The sequence below is a fragment of the Saccopteryx leptura genome, chromosome 10 (assembly GCF_036850995.1).
Source record: "Saccopteryx leptura isolate mSacLep1 chromosome 10, mSacLep1_pri_phased_curated, whole genome shotgun sequence".
Lineage (NCBI taxonomy): Eukaryota > Metazoa > Chordata > Mammalia > Chiroptera > Emballonuridae > Saccopteryx > Saccopteryx leptura.
In genome coordinates, this window is record NC_089512.1 from 33669856 (window position 1) to 33685873 (window position 16018).

The following is a 16018-nucleotide window of genomic DNA, read 5'->3' on the forward strand; positions in this document are numbered from 1 at the left end:
CTCCCCGCCAGTGTGGGGTATGAGGAAACCATCTCTGCGGTGGGTCCCGCCCCGGGACCACTCCAGCTGGAAGGAGTCAAGCTGCCCAGCTGTGCTCTTCCCCAGTTCCTGACCCACAAACTCGGAAGCAAACTAAAATGGTTATTTCAAGTCATTAAGTTTCAGAGTAGCTCCTTTACTTAGCAACAGCTAATCACAACACTAATTATGAAAATGGAAACCTATTAAACAAATGAGTTGGGATGGGGCCAGGAGGTAAGGACGGTGCTCAAGGTCTCTCAGCAAAGACCCTATGTCCAAATATGGTCACATTCTGAGGTCCTGGGGTTAAGACTTCAAGGTTTCTTTGTGGGGAACACAATCACCAAAATATCCCCCAGCTGCCGTGGAGCCTTCAGCTGACTGCAGCTTTCTCGGAGCCCCTGGGCCGGAACCACCGGGCTCCTGACCCACAGACACTGTGAGTTCATCACGTTCATGACTGTTGCAAGCCACTAAGTTCTGAGGTCATTGTTAGGTGGGAGCCGGCAGCTGGCACGAGGAAGGAGACCCGGCAGTGAGGACCTATGCGCGCAGCCCTGCTCACAGACACTGCGCGTCACATCCACATGTGTTTTCAATCTGGGCCTTTTTGTACATTTCACACTATTAAAACTTAAAAAAAATGTTTTGCAATACATAAATCCACTCTGTTGAGGAAAAACGTTTGCTTGTTTTGTGGGTGTCTGAGCATTTCTGAATTTCATGGCAAACCCAAGCAGCTGAGTGACCACGGCCGCTCTGGGGTCCGGTGCTCGCTCCCAGCCCAACGTGCGAAGGCCTCAAGGGACCACCTGTGGGTTAGGGGTGGCCCAGGTGGGTATCCCTCAGCAGCGGCCGTGGGTGGGCTCTCCCCTCGGGTGCTGGGTGGGCGCTCGGACTGGCCAGTCTGCCCAATCTGCCAGCCGGGCCCGGGCTGCGGCTCCAGGAACAGGCCTGGCCCAGCCCTGTGTGAACACAGCTCATTTGTCTCCCACTTCCTCTGTGAGGAAAGCCACAGCCCAGCCCGCCCACACCGACAGGAGAAACCGCACGGGCCAGGCCGCTTCCCCCAAGACTGACTGCACCAAAAATACATGGGATTTCCTGCCTCTGTGCTGTGGTCAAGATTGCCATTTGCTTCCTGAATTTCAGGATCGCAGTTGACAACAGCTTATCATAGCCATTAATCATAGGCGCATTTTTCTCCCCCCAAAATTATTTATTTCACTCATTTTCCTGTCTTCTACTTTGTTTTACCATCTGGCGGCTACTTCTTCTGATCATAAAAATTATTTTGTTTTACCACCATTACTTAGTCCCTCTGCATTTCGGCTTCATGAGCAATTAGTTCTAATCGTCAGGAGGGAGGAACTCAGGAATAGTTCTAGGCTTTCCGCTCCGAAGGGCGGAGGGTGCGCCCAGCAGGTGTTTCGTGTTTGCTGGGTGAAGCGGTTCCACCTAGTCTGCATTTGGGACTGGCCTCTTTTTCAGCCCGATTTGAATCATCTTGGCATAAAGCAACAATATGCATTTTTAAGATAATTTCTGTTCCCTGAGGTTTAGGGCAGGGACGCTCAGTGAGTGGCAGCCAGCCACATCCGGGAACCACATGCTGCCGGCCAGCTCACTCCTGCTGGTGGGGTCTGCCCCAGGGAGGCAGGCCAGCCCTGTCATCTGGTGGGAGAGGTCCCACTCCCACTCCAGGGGGATTTCCCAGGGCTTCCTGAGGAATCTGAGTTGTTCCTGCTTGTTCCCGGAAGACATGAGTCACTCTAGGCCTTTGTGGGCGAGCAGTGCGTCAGCAGGGACTTGGTTTCTTTCCCACATGGACTATTCAATACGCATTCTCCGAATGAGAAAGCTGGAGCCTAACAAGGTTTTGACAAATTGTCCAGGGTCTATGTAGGAAAGAGTAAACAGTTCGTCTCGAGGGTCTATGCTCTTTATTATTCTGTCTGAAAGCCAGAAACAGGTCTGGACACTGCAGGGGAGAGGAGGAAGAATTTTTTTCCCCCTCTATATAATTATGTGTATGAGCATACTGGTGGTTTTTTTTTAAGATTTTATTTATTCATTATAGGGAGGGGGAGAGAGAGAGAGAGAGAAAGAGAGAGAGAGAAGGGGGGAGGAGCAGGAAGCATCAACTCCTATATGTGCCTTGACTAGGCAAGCCCAGGGTTTTGAACCAGCAACCTCAGTGTTTCCAGGTTGACGCTTTATCCACTGTGCCACCGCAGGTCAGGCAGCATACTGGTTTTTGTTTTGTTTTTTACAGAGACAGAGAGAGAGTCAGAGAGAGGGATAGATAGGGACAGACAGACAGGAATGGAGAGAGATGAGAAGCATCAATCATCATTTTGTTGTGACACCTTAGTTGTTCATTGATTGCTTTCTCATATGTGCCTTGACCGAGGGGTTACAGCAGACCGAGTAACCCGTTGCTCAAGCCAGCGACCTTGGGTCCAAGCTGGTGAGCTTTGCTCAAACCAGATGAGCCTGCACTCAAGCTGGCGACCTCGGGGTCTCAAACTTGGGTCCTCCACATCCCAGTCCGACACTCTATCCACTGCACCACCGCCCGGTCAGGCGAGCATACTGGTTTTAAACACCTAGTTTAAAAAGGAGAACATAACAAAATAGCCACAACATTGAAGAGACAAACTACAGGCAGCTAATTATCCATCCTCTTTAAAAATTATGCATTTTCCACTTAAAATGATTGGATCCCCAGTCAGGGCACATACAGGAGCAGCTTGATGTTCCTGTCTTCCTCCTTGCCTCTCTCTCTAAAAAAAAAAAGAAAAAAAAAAAGGTCAGGCACAAATAACACAGAAATGAGTGGCCTACCAATCAATGTCTCCACACATCGAATATGATGATTTTGTGTCAGGAACTAATACGTGGGAGGTCCTTGCTATCTGGTGAGGTCCCTCAAAACACCTGTTCAGTGATTAAATAAACGAATGACTAAAGCGGGCCAACCTCCATGGCAGTTCTGGCAACTTCTCTGCACAAGGCACAGCGCCTCTCTGCAAAAGGAGGGCCCTTCTGGAGGCAGGGTATGTGTGTGGTGAACTGAATTCTACCACCACCATTCCATCCTGCACAGTTGGGCAACGGTACGGCTCTTGCCCAAAGCCAGCATGATTTATTAAGGTCCCTGGAATCTCTGGATAAACACGCTGTGCAGAAGGAATCCTATTACTCATCCTTTCCTACTGCTGCCCCTCTCTTCAGTACTTTTTCCAGTCCTCTCTCTTCAAGTTTCTGCACACTTTCCTTCCAGTTACTGTGAGTCCTGCATGACACTTTCCATTTATTGACACAAAGGCAGATGTGAGAGACTTTCCTTCTGTTTTTTGGGTTGTTTTTTTTTTAATTGATATTTAGAGAGAGAAACAGACATCAATTTGTTGTTCCACTTATTCATACATTCATTGGTCGATTCTTTTTTTTTTTTTTTTTTCATTTTTCTGAAGCTGGAAACGGGGAGAGACAGTCAGACAGACTCCCGCATGCGCCCGACCGGGATCCACCCGGCACGCCCACCAGGGGCAACGCTCTGCCCACCAGGGGGCGATGCTCTGCCCATCCTGGGCGTCGCCATATTGCGACCAGAGCCACTCTAGCGCCTGGGGCAGAGGCCACAGAGCCATCCCCAGCGCCCGGGCCATCTTTGCTCCAATGGAGCCCTGGCTGCGGGAGGGGAAGAGAGAGACAGAGAGGAAAGTGCGGCGGAGGGGTGGAGAAGCAAATGGGCGCTTCTCCTGTGTGCCCTGGCCGGGAATCGAACCCGGGTCCTCCGCACGCTAGGCCGACGCTCTACCGCTGAGCCAACCGGCCAGGGCCATTGGTTGATTCTTGTATGATTCCCTGGATGAAAATTAAACTCACAACCTTGGCATATTGGGACAGTGCTCTAACCAACTGAGCTACCTGGCCAGGCCATTTCTCGTCTGTTTTTAAAAGCTGCTTCAACCCTAGCCAGGTAGCTCAACTGGTTATAGCATCATCCTGCTGCACCAGGGCTGCGGGTTTGATCCCTGGTCAGAGCACATACAGGAATCAACCAAAAAATGCATGGGTGAGTGGAATAGCAAATTGATGCTTCTCTCTCTCTTTTTATCTTTCTCACTTACTAAAGTCAATGAATTAAAAAAAAAAAAAAAGCTGCTTCAAAACCCACATTTCTGGTATTGTTGGTGTTGTGGTGTTACCATTTCATCTGGATAGAATTCTGGTCGAGAATGGAAAAAGGACCCCACTGCAATAATTTCTAATACAACTTTTGCTTTGAGAGTTTGTTTCTTCCCTTAGAAAACGTTTAAGGACTGTGAAATACTTGTATGTCCTGGGTGTCATGGAACAAGGAAAAGACACACATGACTGCTTTGTGGATGTGTAAAATATAAATTGTCTTTATTTTATTTTAGTTCTTAAAGCCAATTGTGTACTGAGAAATTGTAGCTTGGAAAAGATAAATGTGGGAATGTGGGTAGAAAATACCAGAAAATGTCTCAATAATTTCCATTTAAGAGGAAGAGCCCCCGGGGGAATCTGCCCCTCCTCCCCCCACCCCAGCCCCGTTTCTTCCCACAGTTCCTAGAATGGGCAGCGGTGGTCCCACTGCTACGCGCCACGGCCGGGGCTTGGGGCTGCCCACGCGGTAACCAGAGCCCAGCCCTCACTTCCCATTGTCCCTCTCATACAGCCGCCCATAGAGGGCTGCCGTCACCAGGCCAGAGGACAGTCCACTTTTCCTCAGGAAATAGTTCTCATTCTCCCAGCCGAGCTGGTCAGGGGTTTCCAGGGTCATCCCCGAGGTGAGAAGCAGGGGAAAGATGTAAGAAGTACTGAAGTTACCCCACAGGTGAAACTCAAACATCCCTGCAGCCTCCGTGATCTCCTGCCCACAGGAGTTAAAGCCAAGGCCCCCACACTTGACCAGGGCACAAACTTGAACATAGTAAGTGCCATGCACAGTGTGAAGGCCATCAAAGACCCCCAGCGCGTACAGCTCTTTGGACAAAGTAGGCCTCTGGTAGAGTAAGTAACAGCAGAGGCCATTTGCACAGACTTGGAGATAGCCTTCCTTCCCCCGGACCGGGACCAGGGTGAAGTTGTCGTACATCATCTCAGCGTGAAACGGGGGAGGAGCATTCATGTTCCATTTGGTGGCTCCGTCACAATGGACTTCCTGAGAATCCTTCTCACAGTATGGATCTCCTGCCAAGATTTTTAAAAATTTACTATGGGAAGGGTCCGTTTGATCTGTGGCATTCTCTGTACCGAGGAGGCCCTGTGGATTTTTGGCTACCTGGGCGATTATAAGGTGACCTGTGAAGTTTTCTGTGTCATGGTACCAAACGGACTTCAAAGGGGTGTGTATGCCACTTCCAGTCATCCCCAAGGACGGGTGATGGATGTTAGCAGCCAGCAAGTTGACACCAAAGGCGATGGAGAAAGCGCTCTGGATCTGAATCGCTGCCAGGAGTGGGAGCTGGTTCATCCACGCGGCTGGATACACGATGTGCTTCACCTCGGCGTCTCTGAGGAGCCCCACGGCGGGCTGGAAGAACAGGATGTCAAAGCAAGTGAAGATGCCGAACTTGCCAGCAAAAGGGGTATCGAAGACAGTGTAATCCACGTGGAGAGGGGTATCGAAAGCTGCCTCAAAGTAGAGGTTGTGTTTGCGGTAGCGCCCCACGAGGGTTCCGTTATTGCTGAAGATGACGTTCGTGTTAAACTGGTACCTTCTGTCCCTAGGGCACCCTGGGTCACTGCTGTAACAAGGCTGCTTTGTCCCGAGATTGGCCACCAGGAACATGTCTCCCTTGATGGCCATACAACTCAGGCGCTGGAGAACCTAGGGGGGGGGGGGGGGAATAGAAATAAACGGATACATAAGTGGATTTTTAAAATCCTGCCTTTTGCTTTATCATTTTAAAATAGAAAAGTACCTGTATTGTGTCTATAATATATAAACAGCTATCATTAATCAAAAAAGGCAACCAATATTGAAAATGTACAAAGGAGATGAGGAACTCATAGAAAAGCCAATATAATACAAAGGACCAACAAACATCTAAGAAGATGCTCAACCTTATCAGTAAGTACTAAGGGAATGCAGATTAAAATAACGAGACGGATCTTCCACCTTCGTAAACGGGGAGAAACTCAAACGATTATTCCATCTTACATTGACCAGAAAGTGGCAAAACAAGCACTCATCTACTATTACTGGGGATCTAAAGTGAAATCCAAATCTCTTAGAGGGGAAATTTGGTCCTCTTTAAAATAATTTAAAATGTGCCTATCCTTCTGCTAAGAAACTCCATTTCTAGGAATCTCATCTTACAGAAAAACTGAAACATGTTCCCAAAACTATCTGCACAAGCATATTCATTGAGACAGTGTTTTTAACAGCAGGAGTTAAAAGAAAGACTAAGCAGATAGCATGCTAAAAGAGATGTCGGTAATTACAAAGTGCATAGAAAAGAACAGTGTAGTTGGACGCACATTAAATGGCTGAAGACTCTTTCTCTCCGAAGGATTGCTGGATGAAGACTGGGGTAGGGTGAAGGTGGGCTTTCGTGTTTTTATTTGTTTGTTGGATAAGTATATGTTCATGTATTTCTTGTAATAACTAATAAATAGAATAATCCATAGATGAGTATGGAACTCATATACTATAGTATCAGACATTCTTTAACAGGATGAATGTGTGACACATGGAGTTGGGGTCTCATTTCTAAGACCCGAGGGTCCCCTTTCAGTCTCCTTTGGCATGTCTGAGCTTTGGGCCCCTGACTTGGTTCCTCTCTGGATACTGTCAGCCTACTGAGGAGGGAGGCCGGGAGCGTCACACACCTCTGTGTCATTGAATCGGTGGGGCTCCAGGCACGGGTTCCACCTGACCAACTGGGGAGACGGCATGAAGTCCAAAAATGGGTAAATGGATGTTCTTGTAAAGTTGAATCCATGAATGCCATCTTCTGGAAACACTATAATCTGTACATCCTGTGGGTCAAAAACATCAAAGTATAGTATGTTATCAGATCATAGGAAGCACCACTTCACTCATGTATGCATTCTTTCATCCGATCATCTGACAGCCATCAAGCAATTGCTGTGTACCAGGAACCAGAGGTTAAAAAACGGTGGCTGGACTCTGATCAGGGATCTTAGTCTTGGGGAAGCCATCTCACTTGGCCCAATTCTGAGGGAGCAAAGACAAAGTCCTCTGGGAACAACCAGGTCCTTGGGAGCATATCCGGGGCAGGGAGGGTTGAAGGGAGCAGGAGTTTGCCAAGCAAACAGGGTTTGGAGTTCTTGGTGACCCAGTGCGAGATGTGGCCGACCATAAAAGGCCTTGAGTAGTGTGGGCTTATTAACAGATGTGTATTTCCAGTCCAGCCATTTTTAACCTTTATTGTGCATTGAAATCAGATGGGGGACTTCTGGAAAAACAAAACAAAACACTCCTATGGAGGTGTGATGCTGGGGTTACTTTGATTAATTGTGGGAGGGCTCTTGGCAACTGTTTGTTTAAATGTTCCCAGGTGATTCTAGTGTGCAGCCAAGGTTGAGACCCATGGGGCTGGTGGGTAAAAGTATGTTGATTTCAGCCTAGAAAGGCGGACTTACTCCAACCCTGGAATTCTCTAACTGGGAACTAGGAGGCTCCCTGCAAAATCTTGACTACACAGCAGGCGTTTCCCACACCTGGAGCCACATGGGCTCCCTGTGATGGCTGCAGCAACCTAAGAAAATCCAAACAAGCAGGGCAGCCCTCCGCTCTTAGCACCAGGACCTCAGCTTCTGCTATTCTCCACTTACATGTCTTCACATATCAAGCCTGGGACACTGTCCCAAAGTGACAGGGGAGGAGGAAGACAGAGAAGGCATGAATAATCTGAAATAATGGGCAATCTGAGTCACTTAGTTCTGGAATGCACTGAAAACCTTATTTTTTTCTGGTTATAAAAGCTTCAAAAGTTTAACTGTAGAAAACTTGAAAAACAGAAAATATAAAGTAAGAATTCATAATCCTGTGACATCAAGATACTTATTGTTAATATCTTGACATTTAAGTTACATAGAGATATTAGATTAGAATTAAAATTGGATTGGATTTCCTGACTACGTATCTGCCAGGAATGAGGAGGGGGCCCCAACCTGAGCTGGAGTGGAACGCTGGGTTTTACGTGATCGCCAGTTCTCTCTAGGGATGTTCTAGGATGTAAGTAACACACCTGATAAAGGACTTGAACAATTTTATGATAAACTCAGTGAGAGTAAGAACTGAGGAATTACGGTTGTCAACCTAGGTGACTGACCTTTAAGCTGGACTCCTTTTCTTCCCTATACATGCCTCAACCAAGAGAGAAATAGTTTTAAAAGTTTTTTTAAATTGATTTACAGAGATACAAGACGGAGGGGGGAGAGAAGGAGAGAGAGAGAAACATCAATTTGTTGTTCCACTTACTTCTGCATTCATTGGCTGATTCTTCAAATTATTCTTTTTTAAATAATTTTTATTCATTTTAGAAAGGAGAGAGAGAGGAAGAGAGAGAAATGAAGGGAGTAGCAGGAAGCATCAACTCCCATATGTGCCTTGACCGGGCAAACCCAGGGTTTCGAACCGGCGACCTCAGCATTTCCAGGTCGACGCTTTATCCACTGCACCACCACAGGTCAGGCCATTGGCTGATTCTTATATGTGCCTTGAGTGGGGATTGAACCTGCAACCTTGGTATATTGGGATGATATTCCAAATAACTGAGCTACCTGGCCAGGGCTCATAAGAGAAATATTTCCATTGGCTTGTTTAGGAACATCAAATTGTCTTAAAAGTTGCTTTAACGCATATAACCACAAAGGGCAGCCTAGGTATCTATAAACACTAAAAACAATCAGATCAACAGCTTGTCCCTGTTCCTGGACCACAAATAGAGAAGGAATGATGCCTTATGGCTGGCAAGGGCTTCACAAAACATGCGATATGTTTCCTTTGGGGGCAGGTTATTAAAATTCAGGGGGATGCTACAGTCACAGTCTCTCGGTTTCAGGATGGCAGCTGCCAAATGTCATAGAATGGTCTTGTGGATGGGATGGAGAAGCAAAAGGTGAGTGACATTTAGTGCCATGCAAGCAAACACCTCTGTTCAGAGAGCGCCCTGGAGCCGATCTGTGTCACCAGGAGGTCTGCGGGCAGAGCCGGGGATTTACACTTAGACGTAAGTGAAGGTGTCCATCAAATGTGTGAATGACGAGAAGGTAACTGATATGCTGGATGTCAGTAAAGGTCCCCAAATAGCCCAACAGACTGGAATGATGACATTTAACAGCGTAAATGTGCAGTCTTGATCTCAAGTTTAGTAAATGAATTCTGTAAGTACTGGACAGCAACGGCGGCACCCACTGTGTGTCTGTGTGTGTGAAAAGGCTCAGTAGTCTAGTTGACAGCAAGTGCCTCAGGAATCCACAGATGTGGCTGCCACAAGCCTTCTGGGGACAAGTCTAGAATGAGAATGGTGACGGATCTCCTCTGCCCCCCCCCCCCCCAGCAGGTAGAACTGGGAGCACAGAGACAACCAGGGAAGTCTTCCATACAAGGTCTGAAATCCTCAGCGCTCCAGGAACTGTGGGTGGAACTAAGGATCTATAGCCTGGGGGAGAGACGCCAGGAAGGCCATGACAGCTGCCCTCCTGTTTTAGGGAAGGTGGCACACTGAGAAGGGACTCAGTCTATTCTGTTTAGTTCAGAGAGCGGGACAATGGATGGCTGTTACAGGGAGGCTGCCTTGCTCATGGGAAGGAAGATCTTCCCAGAAGTGCCCGCTGTCCTCAGTGGGAACCAGTGGACCTGTAACACAGAGGAGTTCTGGGCCATTGAGGAGGTTCACGGAGAACGTGGGTGTCACGTCAGGAACAAAAGAGGAGTGTCACCTCTCAGAAGTTGGACCAGGGCTTTAAGCTTTCTTCCAACATCAGGTGTAGGGGTGTGTGTGTGTGTGTGTGTGTGTCTCATAGGCTAGAATTTTTACACGTAGCCACAGATAGTGGCTGTCCAGGTGATCCTGTCCACCCTGACAGGGACTGTTTGGGGCCAGACCTGTTGGCATGACTGGTTCTGCCCTCTAAACTCCTAAACTCACAGACACAGGAAAGTTTTGCTCAGATGAAGGCAGAGCAGGGCTTCCTCCAGCAGCGGGGCTTGCTCACCCCACCACCAGGGTTAAAACCCAGACTTCCCTTTGGTTGTGGCTTTCCCAGCAGGGCATTTTCTTACAGTGGACATCTGGCACCCACATTCCCTCTCGGCCCCACCCTTCCTGGCAGGAGCTGGCAATGCAGGGCAAGCCGGAAGCCTTCACAAAGGCTGGCACCGACCTCCCTTTGTTCCTTTGAGTTCAGCGCTGTCTGGGCTGAGTCCTCAAGACTGTTCGTGGTTTGGTGCTGAGACCAAAAATGGGCCCCAGATAATATGAAGGCAGCAAACAGCAGTTCTGTGCATGCCTACTCCTTCAGTGCAACTCAGAATGCCTGAGAGAGTGACGGGCCATCGTGCCTGGTGGTTTTCAGACTTTCTGCACATCAGTATCCACCCGGAAGCCTTAGAACATCCCAATGCCCAGCCCATAGCCCATCTGACTCGACAGGCGTGGCACCCAGGCACCCACGTTTGCTTACAACTGGCTAAGTAATTCCTCCACATTCAAGAACCAGGGATCCAGCCACAGCTTCTCAGGCTTGAGGTGAAAAGCATCACCCCGGTGTCTTGCTAAGACGTGGGTCTGATTCAGCAGGTCTGGGGCAGGGCTCAGGTTCTGCCTGTCTTAGGAGCTCAGCAGGGCTGATGTCGCCGGTCCACGGACCACTGTGAGCAGCGCCACTCTGGCCAGCGTCTGGAGCTCTTCAGCTCAGCTCTACCAGCCGTGCTGATTTTCCAGGGGGGCTGCGGGAACCCCTGGCCGCGGGCTACTGAGCAGTGTTCCCTGTTCTGCGAGACAAGCTGAGGCTCTAACCCAGGACCACGTCTTGCCTTTTGGGCTGCAGTCATCACTTGCTGTTCATAGATGTCGAGGTTCTGGTTCATCAGCTCCAAGGCCTGCTTGCGGCTGGGGAGAGCCAGAGGGTTGGGGCTCAAGATCAGCTGGTGCTCGTACACCGCCGCCACGTAATAGTCAGTGTCGCCCTCTTCCGCCGCCGCGCAGCGCTCCCCAGTGTGGACCCCCAGGGCCACCGCGTAACAGCCGCAGAGGAAAACAGCGAGCAGGGCGCTGGCTCCAGACATGGTGCAGACCGTAAATCTGGAATGTAACGAGGTCAGGGGAAAACAGCTGAACAAAGAATCCTGCCAAGAATTTAACTTTGCAACTGTGATTTATTAATTCCCGGCAATTAAACTCACCCGCCGTGGTACTGCCGCTCAAAGGGTTTGTTTCATGTTCCTAAATAAAAGGGTATGTGTTTCTTTCCAAACACGTAGCTGTGTTTAAAATGGCTCACTGTGCTAATAGTCCGGTTTTAGAACCTTTCCAAAACAGACCCAGCATTCGCACCACTGATCTCGGCGTTCTGGGCAAGAATAATTATTCTATTTTACATAACTTTGTGACCTGTTCCGCATCCCGCAACCTGCCCTCTGTGCTCACAGCACACTACAGGTCATTCCTCTATCCCAGCTATGATTGCTATGATCTTAATAACACAGCTGGCTTTCCCAGCTGCACAAACGGGGGTGGAGGGGGGTGAAGATTAAAATTCTCCCTGTGTTTCCTTGGTCAGTAATGAACATAAAGAGTCAAGTTCGCTTTACTCAGCACAACTTTCTTTATTTGGTGCGCAGAGAAACCGCTGACTTCCATTTGAAAGCCAGGATCGACTGTGTTAGGAACAGATAAAAAGAAGTCTCCTAACCAAACCGGGACTCCTTTTTGCCTCCTGGACCTTTACAATTGCCAATGCCCAGTCATCACTTCTCAACCTCAGGCTCTGGGCTCCCAGCCCCCTCCTGGAAAGCAAGCTCGTTTGGAAAGAAAATCCTTTTGCAGTGATAAAATGTAAACTCAGCTTTGTAGCTCCTACCGTAAAAGATTAGAATTATGTCACTTACAATGACACTTCTGTGTGCCAGTTTTTACCAGGTATAGGACTTTTTATTTGTAATCGTTACGCCATGACTCTGTGTTTTAATGTGACGAGTCTAGCTCTGCCTTGAAAACTGGCCTGGCCTCCCAGCTTAAGCCCCGCCCCAGCACACAGATTCACCAGGTGGTGTGCGGAGGCCCCGCCACGTGGTCTGTGGAGACGTGCTGGGGGTGACCAACTCAACGCCATGAGAAGGACAAATCGAAGAATCATATTGCTGCTCTTTAAAAAGAAAAGGACACCCTGCCCAAGTCTGACTCATAACTCCTGTGTTTGCATTTCAAAACCAAATTATCCAGGCTGCAAATTTCTTTTTCTCTCTCTTCTCAAAAATTCCAAAAACAAAACCAACCATAAATCTTTTCAGCAACAGAGCAAGGGCTAGGGATGCTCAGTCGTTATCCTCAGAATATCGAATATTTCTCAGGATAAGTGGTGCTCTGAACCCTCACCCGCCCAACCCCGCCCCCTCTCAAACTGTTATTTCTTTGGGGGGGGGGGAGAATAAATGTACCATCCAAATACCAAACCCCAAGACTTGTTGCCATTCATCTGGGACACTGGCAACAATGTTTTAAGATTAGAACAAGGGGCCTTTGAGTGAGCCAGTCATGAGTTTCTGGGTAGAAACAAAAGTATAATTGATAAGCTTTCTTATCTGAATTTTGCCTCTGAAGCCCAGCAAAGAATAATTTTAAAAGTCTCAAAATACATTTTTTGTTCCATTTCCACTTTCATAAGGATGGTAATGGGGAATGGTTTTGGAGGGGGCGGGCAACTTTCATTGTCAAAGTCATAGTCACAATATTTCTAAAGGATAAGACTCTGGCCTCACTAAGAAGTGGGGAAACTGAGGCTGGGGCAAGAGGTGCGGAGGCATTCAAACCAGCGTCTGGTGCAGGCATGTCAGGAGTTCCGAGGCCAAAAGTGGCGTTCATAGTAGCTCCCTTTCTCCATTAAGAGATATATACCACTGATCCGGGAACACAGGATGTTTGTTTAAATCCCACAGACTTGCAAGCCAACAAAACAAGGAAACTGTGGAAACAGCAAGATATCACATTACTTTCTATCTTGAGAAAATAAAATTCAGCTTATTTACAAAAGGAGCCGGGTAGGAGAGCTATAAGAAAGGATCATCTGTGCGTGAACAGAGGTGGGTTGATAATAAAAGGTTATGCAGATTCAAGCAGGTATTCATGCTTGAAGGAGGCAAGTGGAGTGAGGTTGGTTGAGAAGGAGTAATTACAATAAAAACAGGAACAACAGTTTGCCTTGCTGAAGAGTGGGGAAACAGCAGCCCTTTTAACCAAATCTGCAAATGCCGGTTTTCCCTCTTCATCTGGCACCACACACCTGCCTCAGGAGCAATCAAACCAGATCGAGGCAGGGATGATGGAGGGCACAACAGGCAGGACTGGAAGGGGCAGTTTCCAGGGTTTGCCAGGTGCTGGCTCATGATGCCGTCCGTACACAGGTGGGCTGGGGGCGGAGTCTTCCTGGGAACAAGGGGGCTCTGGAAAGTCATAAGGCTCTTGGAGATCCAGACACTGATCGACCTCTGGAGTCAGTCAGGACCTGGACCATAAACAAAATGGTCACTAGAAGTATGTGCTGGTCTATAAAGGTAGCTATGCTCCCCCTTTGTGTTGGCGGACACTTGACAGGTGAGACTAAACTGCAGGAAGGGCCTGGCATGAATGCACCATTGAGGTGACAATGTGCTTCCACGCCATGCTTGACATGCTCCGCTCACCACAGCCCTCTGGGATGGGGGCATCGGCCTGTGACATGCCCACTGGCAGGGAACAGCAGGGTCAGGACATCCCTGGGACACTGGACTGTGCACCAGACACAGGTGTCGGTGTCAGAAATGCAGCAGTGAATAAGCCCAGCCCTTCCTCATGGAGCGCCCACTCTAGATGTAGGGAAGGACAGACGACCACAATCAAATAAACACCTAGTGAGAAGGTGATGTCTGAAGAAAATGAGAAAGGAGGCCATTGGGATGCCTGGGGAAGAGTGTCCCAGGCAGAGGAAACGGCTTGGTCAACCCATGTGGAAGCTTGCCATATGGGCTCAAGAAACAGCAAGGATAACAGCAGGCTGGAGCCCAGGGACAAACAGCAGGGGACCCTCACTGGCCTCCGCACCTCCAGGCAGTTGCCGCTGCCCTTTTCATTCTCCTCTCATTAGCGCGACCGGTGAGATCCAGTGAAAGCCTGAGTCAATCAGAATACTCCTCTGCTCAAAATCCTCCAGGGACTCCCCACTCCATGCACAGTAGAAGCCTAAGACCCGACAGTGCGTGGGAGGAAAGAGCCGGTGGACGGGAAATCACTGATGGGTGGGAAGAGAATTCCGGGAGTGACATCTTTAGCGAGCATCCTGATCTTTTAACTGCCCTACAGAAGCCTCTGTTTCTCGTTTTAGAATGAAAAATGTTTCCCCTGACACCGATCCTAATCAGGAAGGTTCTTGTGATCTACGAGGAAAAGAAATCAAAGTCTAAATTACATGGAAATCTATTTGGCAGAAATTTGGTAACATGTCAATCACCAGGTATTTTTATACTCAAGGAATTGTCTTTCCACCTTATTAAATGATTCATCTTGATAATTAGCTGTTTCCTTCCTAGCCATGCTAGTACAATTGTCTTTTGCAATAAGATGGAAGTATTATTAAGATATTCTTACTAAGATAATTTCAGAGGCAGATCTATACATTTAAAAATTTATATATAGACCTATTGGTCTTGCTAACAAAAGAACTTGTCAGGGAGAATAACAGTCCCACGACTGGGAAAGGAGGCAGGAAATGTCACATCCTATGGCACAAAGCCTGAGTAAGTCATAAGGAATCATCTGAGTATGACAGGAGGCCAAGAAAAATACTGCAAGTTAAAATTCCAAATAGTTTTAAACCTATTCTCATGGGTTTTGTTGTTTCTATGTCTAAATCCTTTTACATAATGAGGAGAAATAATGTCCATCTCCACTGAGTTTACACAATCTGAATTTAAAGAAATCCCCAAAGAGATCTTTCCTATCCTAGAAAAACTCTTGTCTTCTGGGTCTCCCCTCTGATGGTGCTGGCAGTGAGCTCATCGATGACCAGCCTCTGGAAGAAGTCCACAACGGTTTTTGCTTGAACAGCTTCCTGCAGACCCATCCTCCACCGAGACTTTGGATGACCTCAGTGGGAAATGTCAAGTGTAAACACTTGTGAGTAGCAAACTGAAGAGATCAAAATCCAAGGGTGAACTCACAAGGAGTAGTGTACAAGTTACCAAGTCCTCTGAGTTGGACTGGTGAGTTGTGATCTCACCTTTTAAAAAATGCCAGCTATTTATCTTCAAAACAGAGAGCGTAACTCTGGACCAGGCCGTTGCTTAGGGCCTGTTTCTGCCGCTGGCCAGAGTAAAGGATCTCAGAGCACTAAGTGAGCAATCAAGGGACCATGACTCTGGAAACTAGGTCTGCCGTCCTTCTTGACTCAAATGGGAAATTGTGTTCACAGTCTAAGTCAAATAAAACTTCTTCCTGAAATGCACAGGTGTTTAATGTAGTAAGAAGGCTCTTTTGCATTTTGTACAGAGAGAAAAAAGCCCCAGCTGAGATGGATTCTACTGGTTTGCTACTGCCCCCGTGTGGAATAACTGAGTACTATTAACCCAAGTACCACACTAGCAGAGCAATTCTTAATAAATAGGTGGTGTTTCCCCTCCTTCCCTTCATTTCTAATGCTCAGCTAACTTTTATAGAGTGGAAAAATAACCCAGAACACATTCGATTTTCCAAGCTTCGAGTCTCATGAAAGCTGTTTTTTATGTGCCATGCTC

The 16018-nt window shown here is 47.9% G+C and overlaps 1 protein-coding gene across 1 annotated transcript in view; it reads right to left on the bottom strand.

Annotated features, from left to right (window-relative positions):
* Window positions 1-16018, bottom strand: part of BTD (biotinidase) — a 46158-nt gene that overhangs the window by 14356 nt on the left and 15784 nt on the right. The window contains 2 exon segments of the mRNA XM_066351843.1: window positions 6892-7041; window positions 11069-11336. Coding sequence (XP_066207940.1) covers window positions 6892-7041; window positions 11069-11320 — 402 coding nt within the window. The 5' untranslated portion in view covers window positions 11321-11336.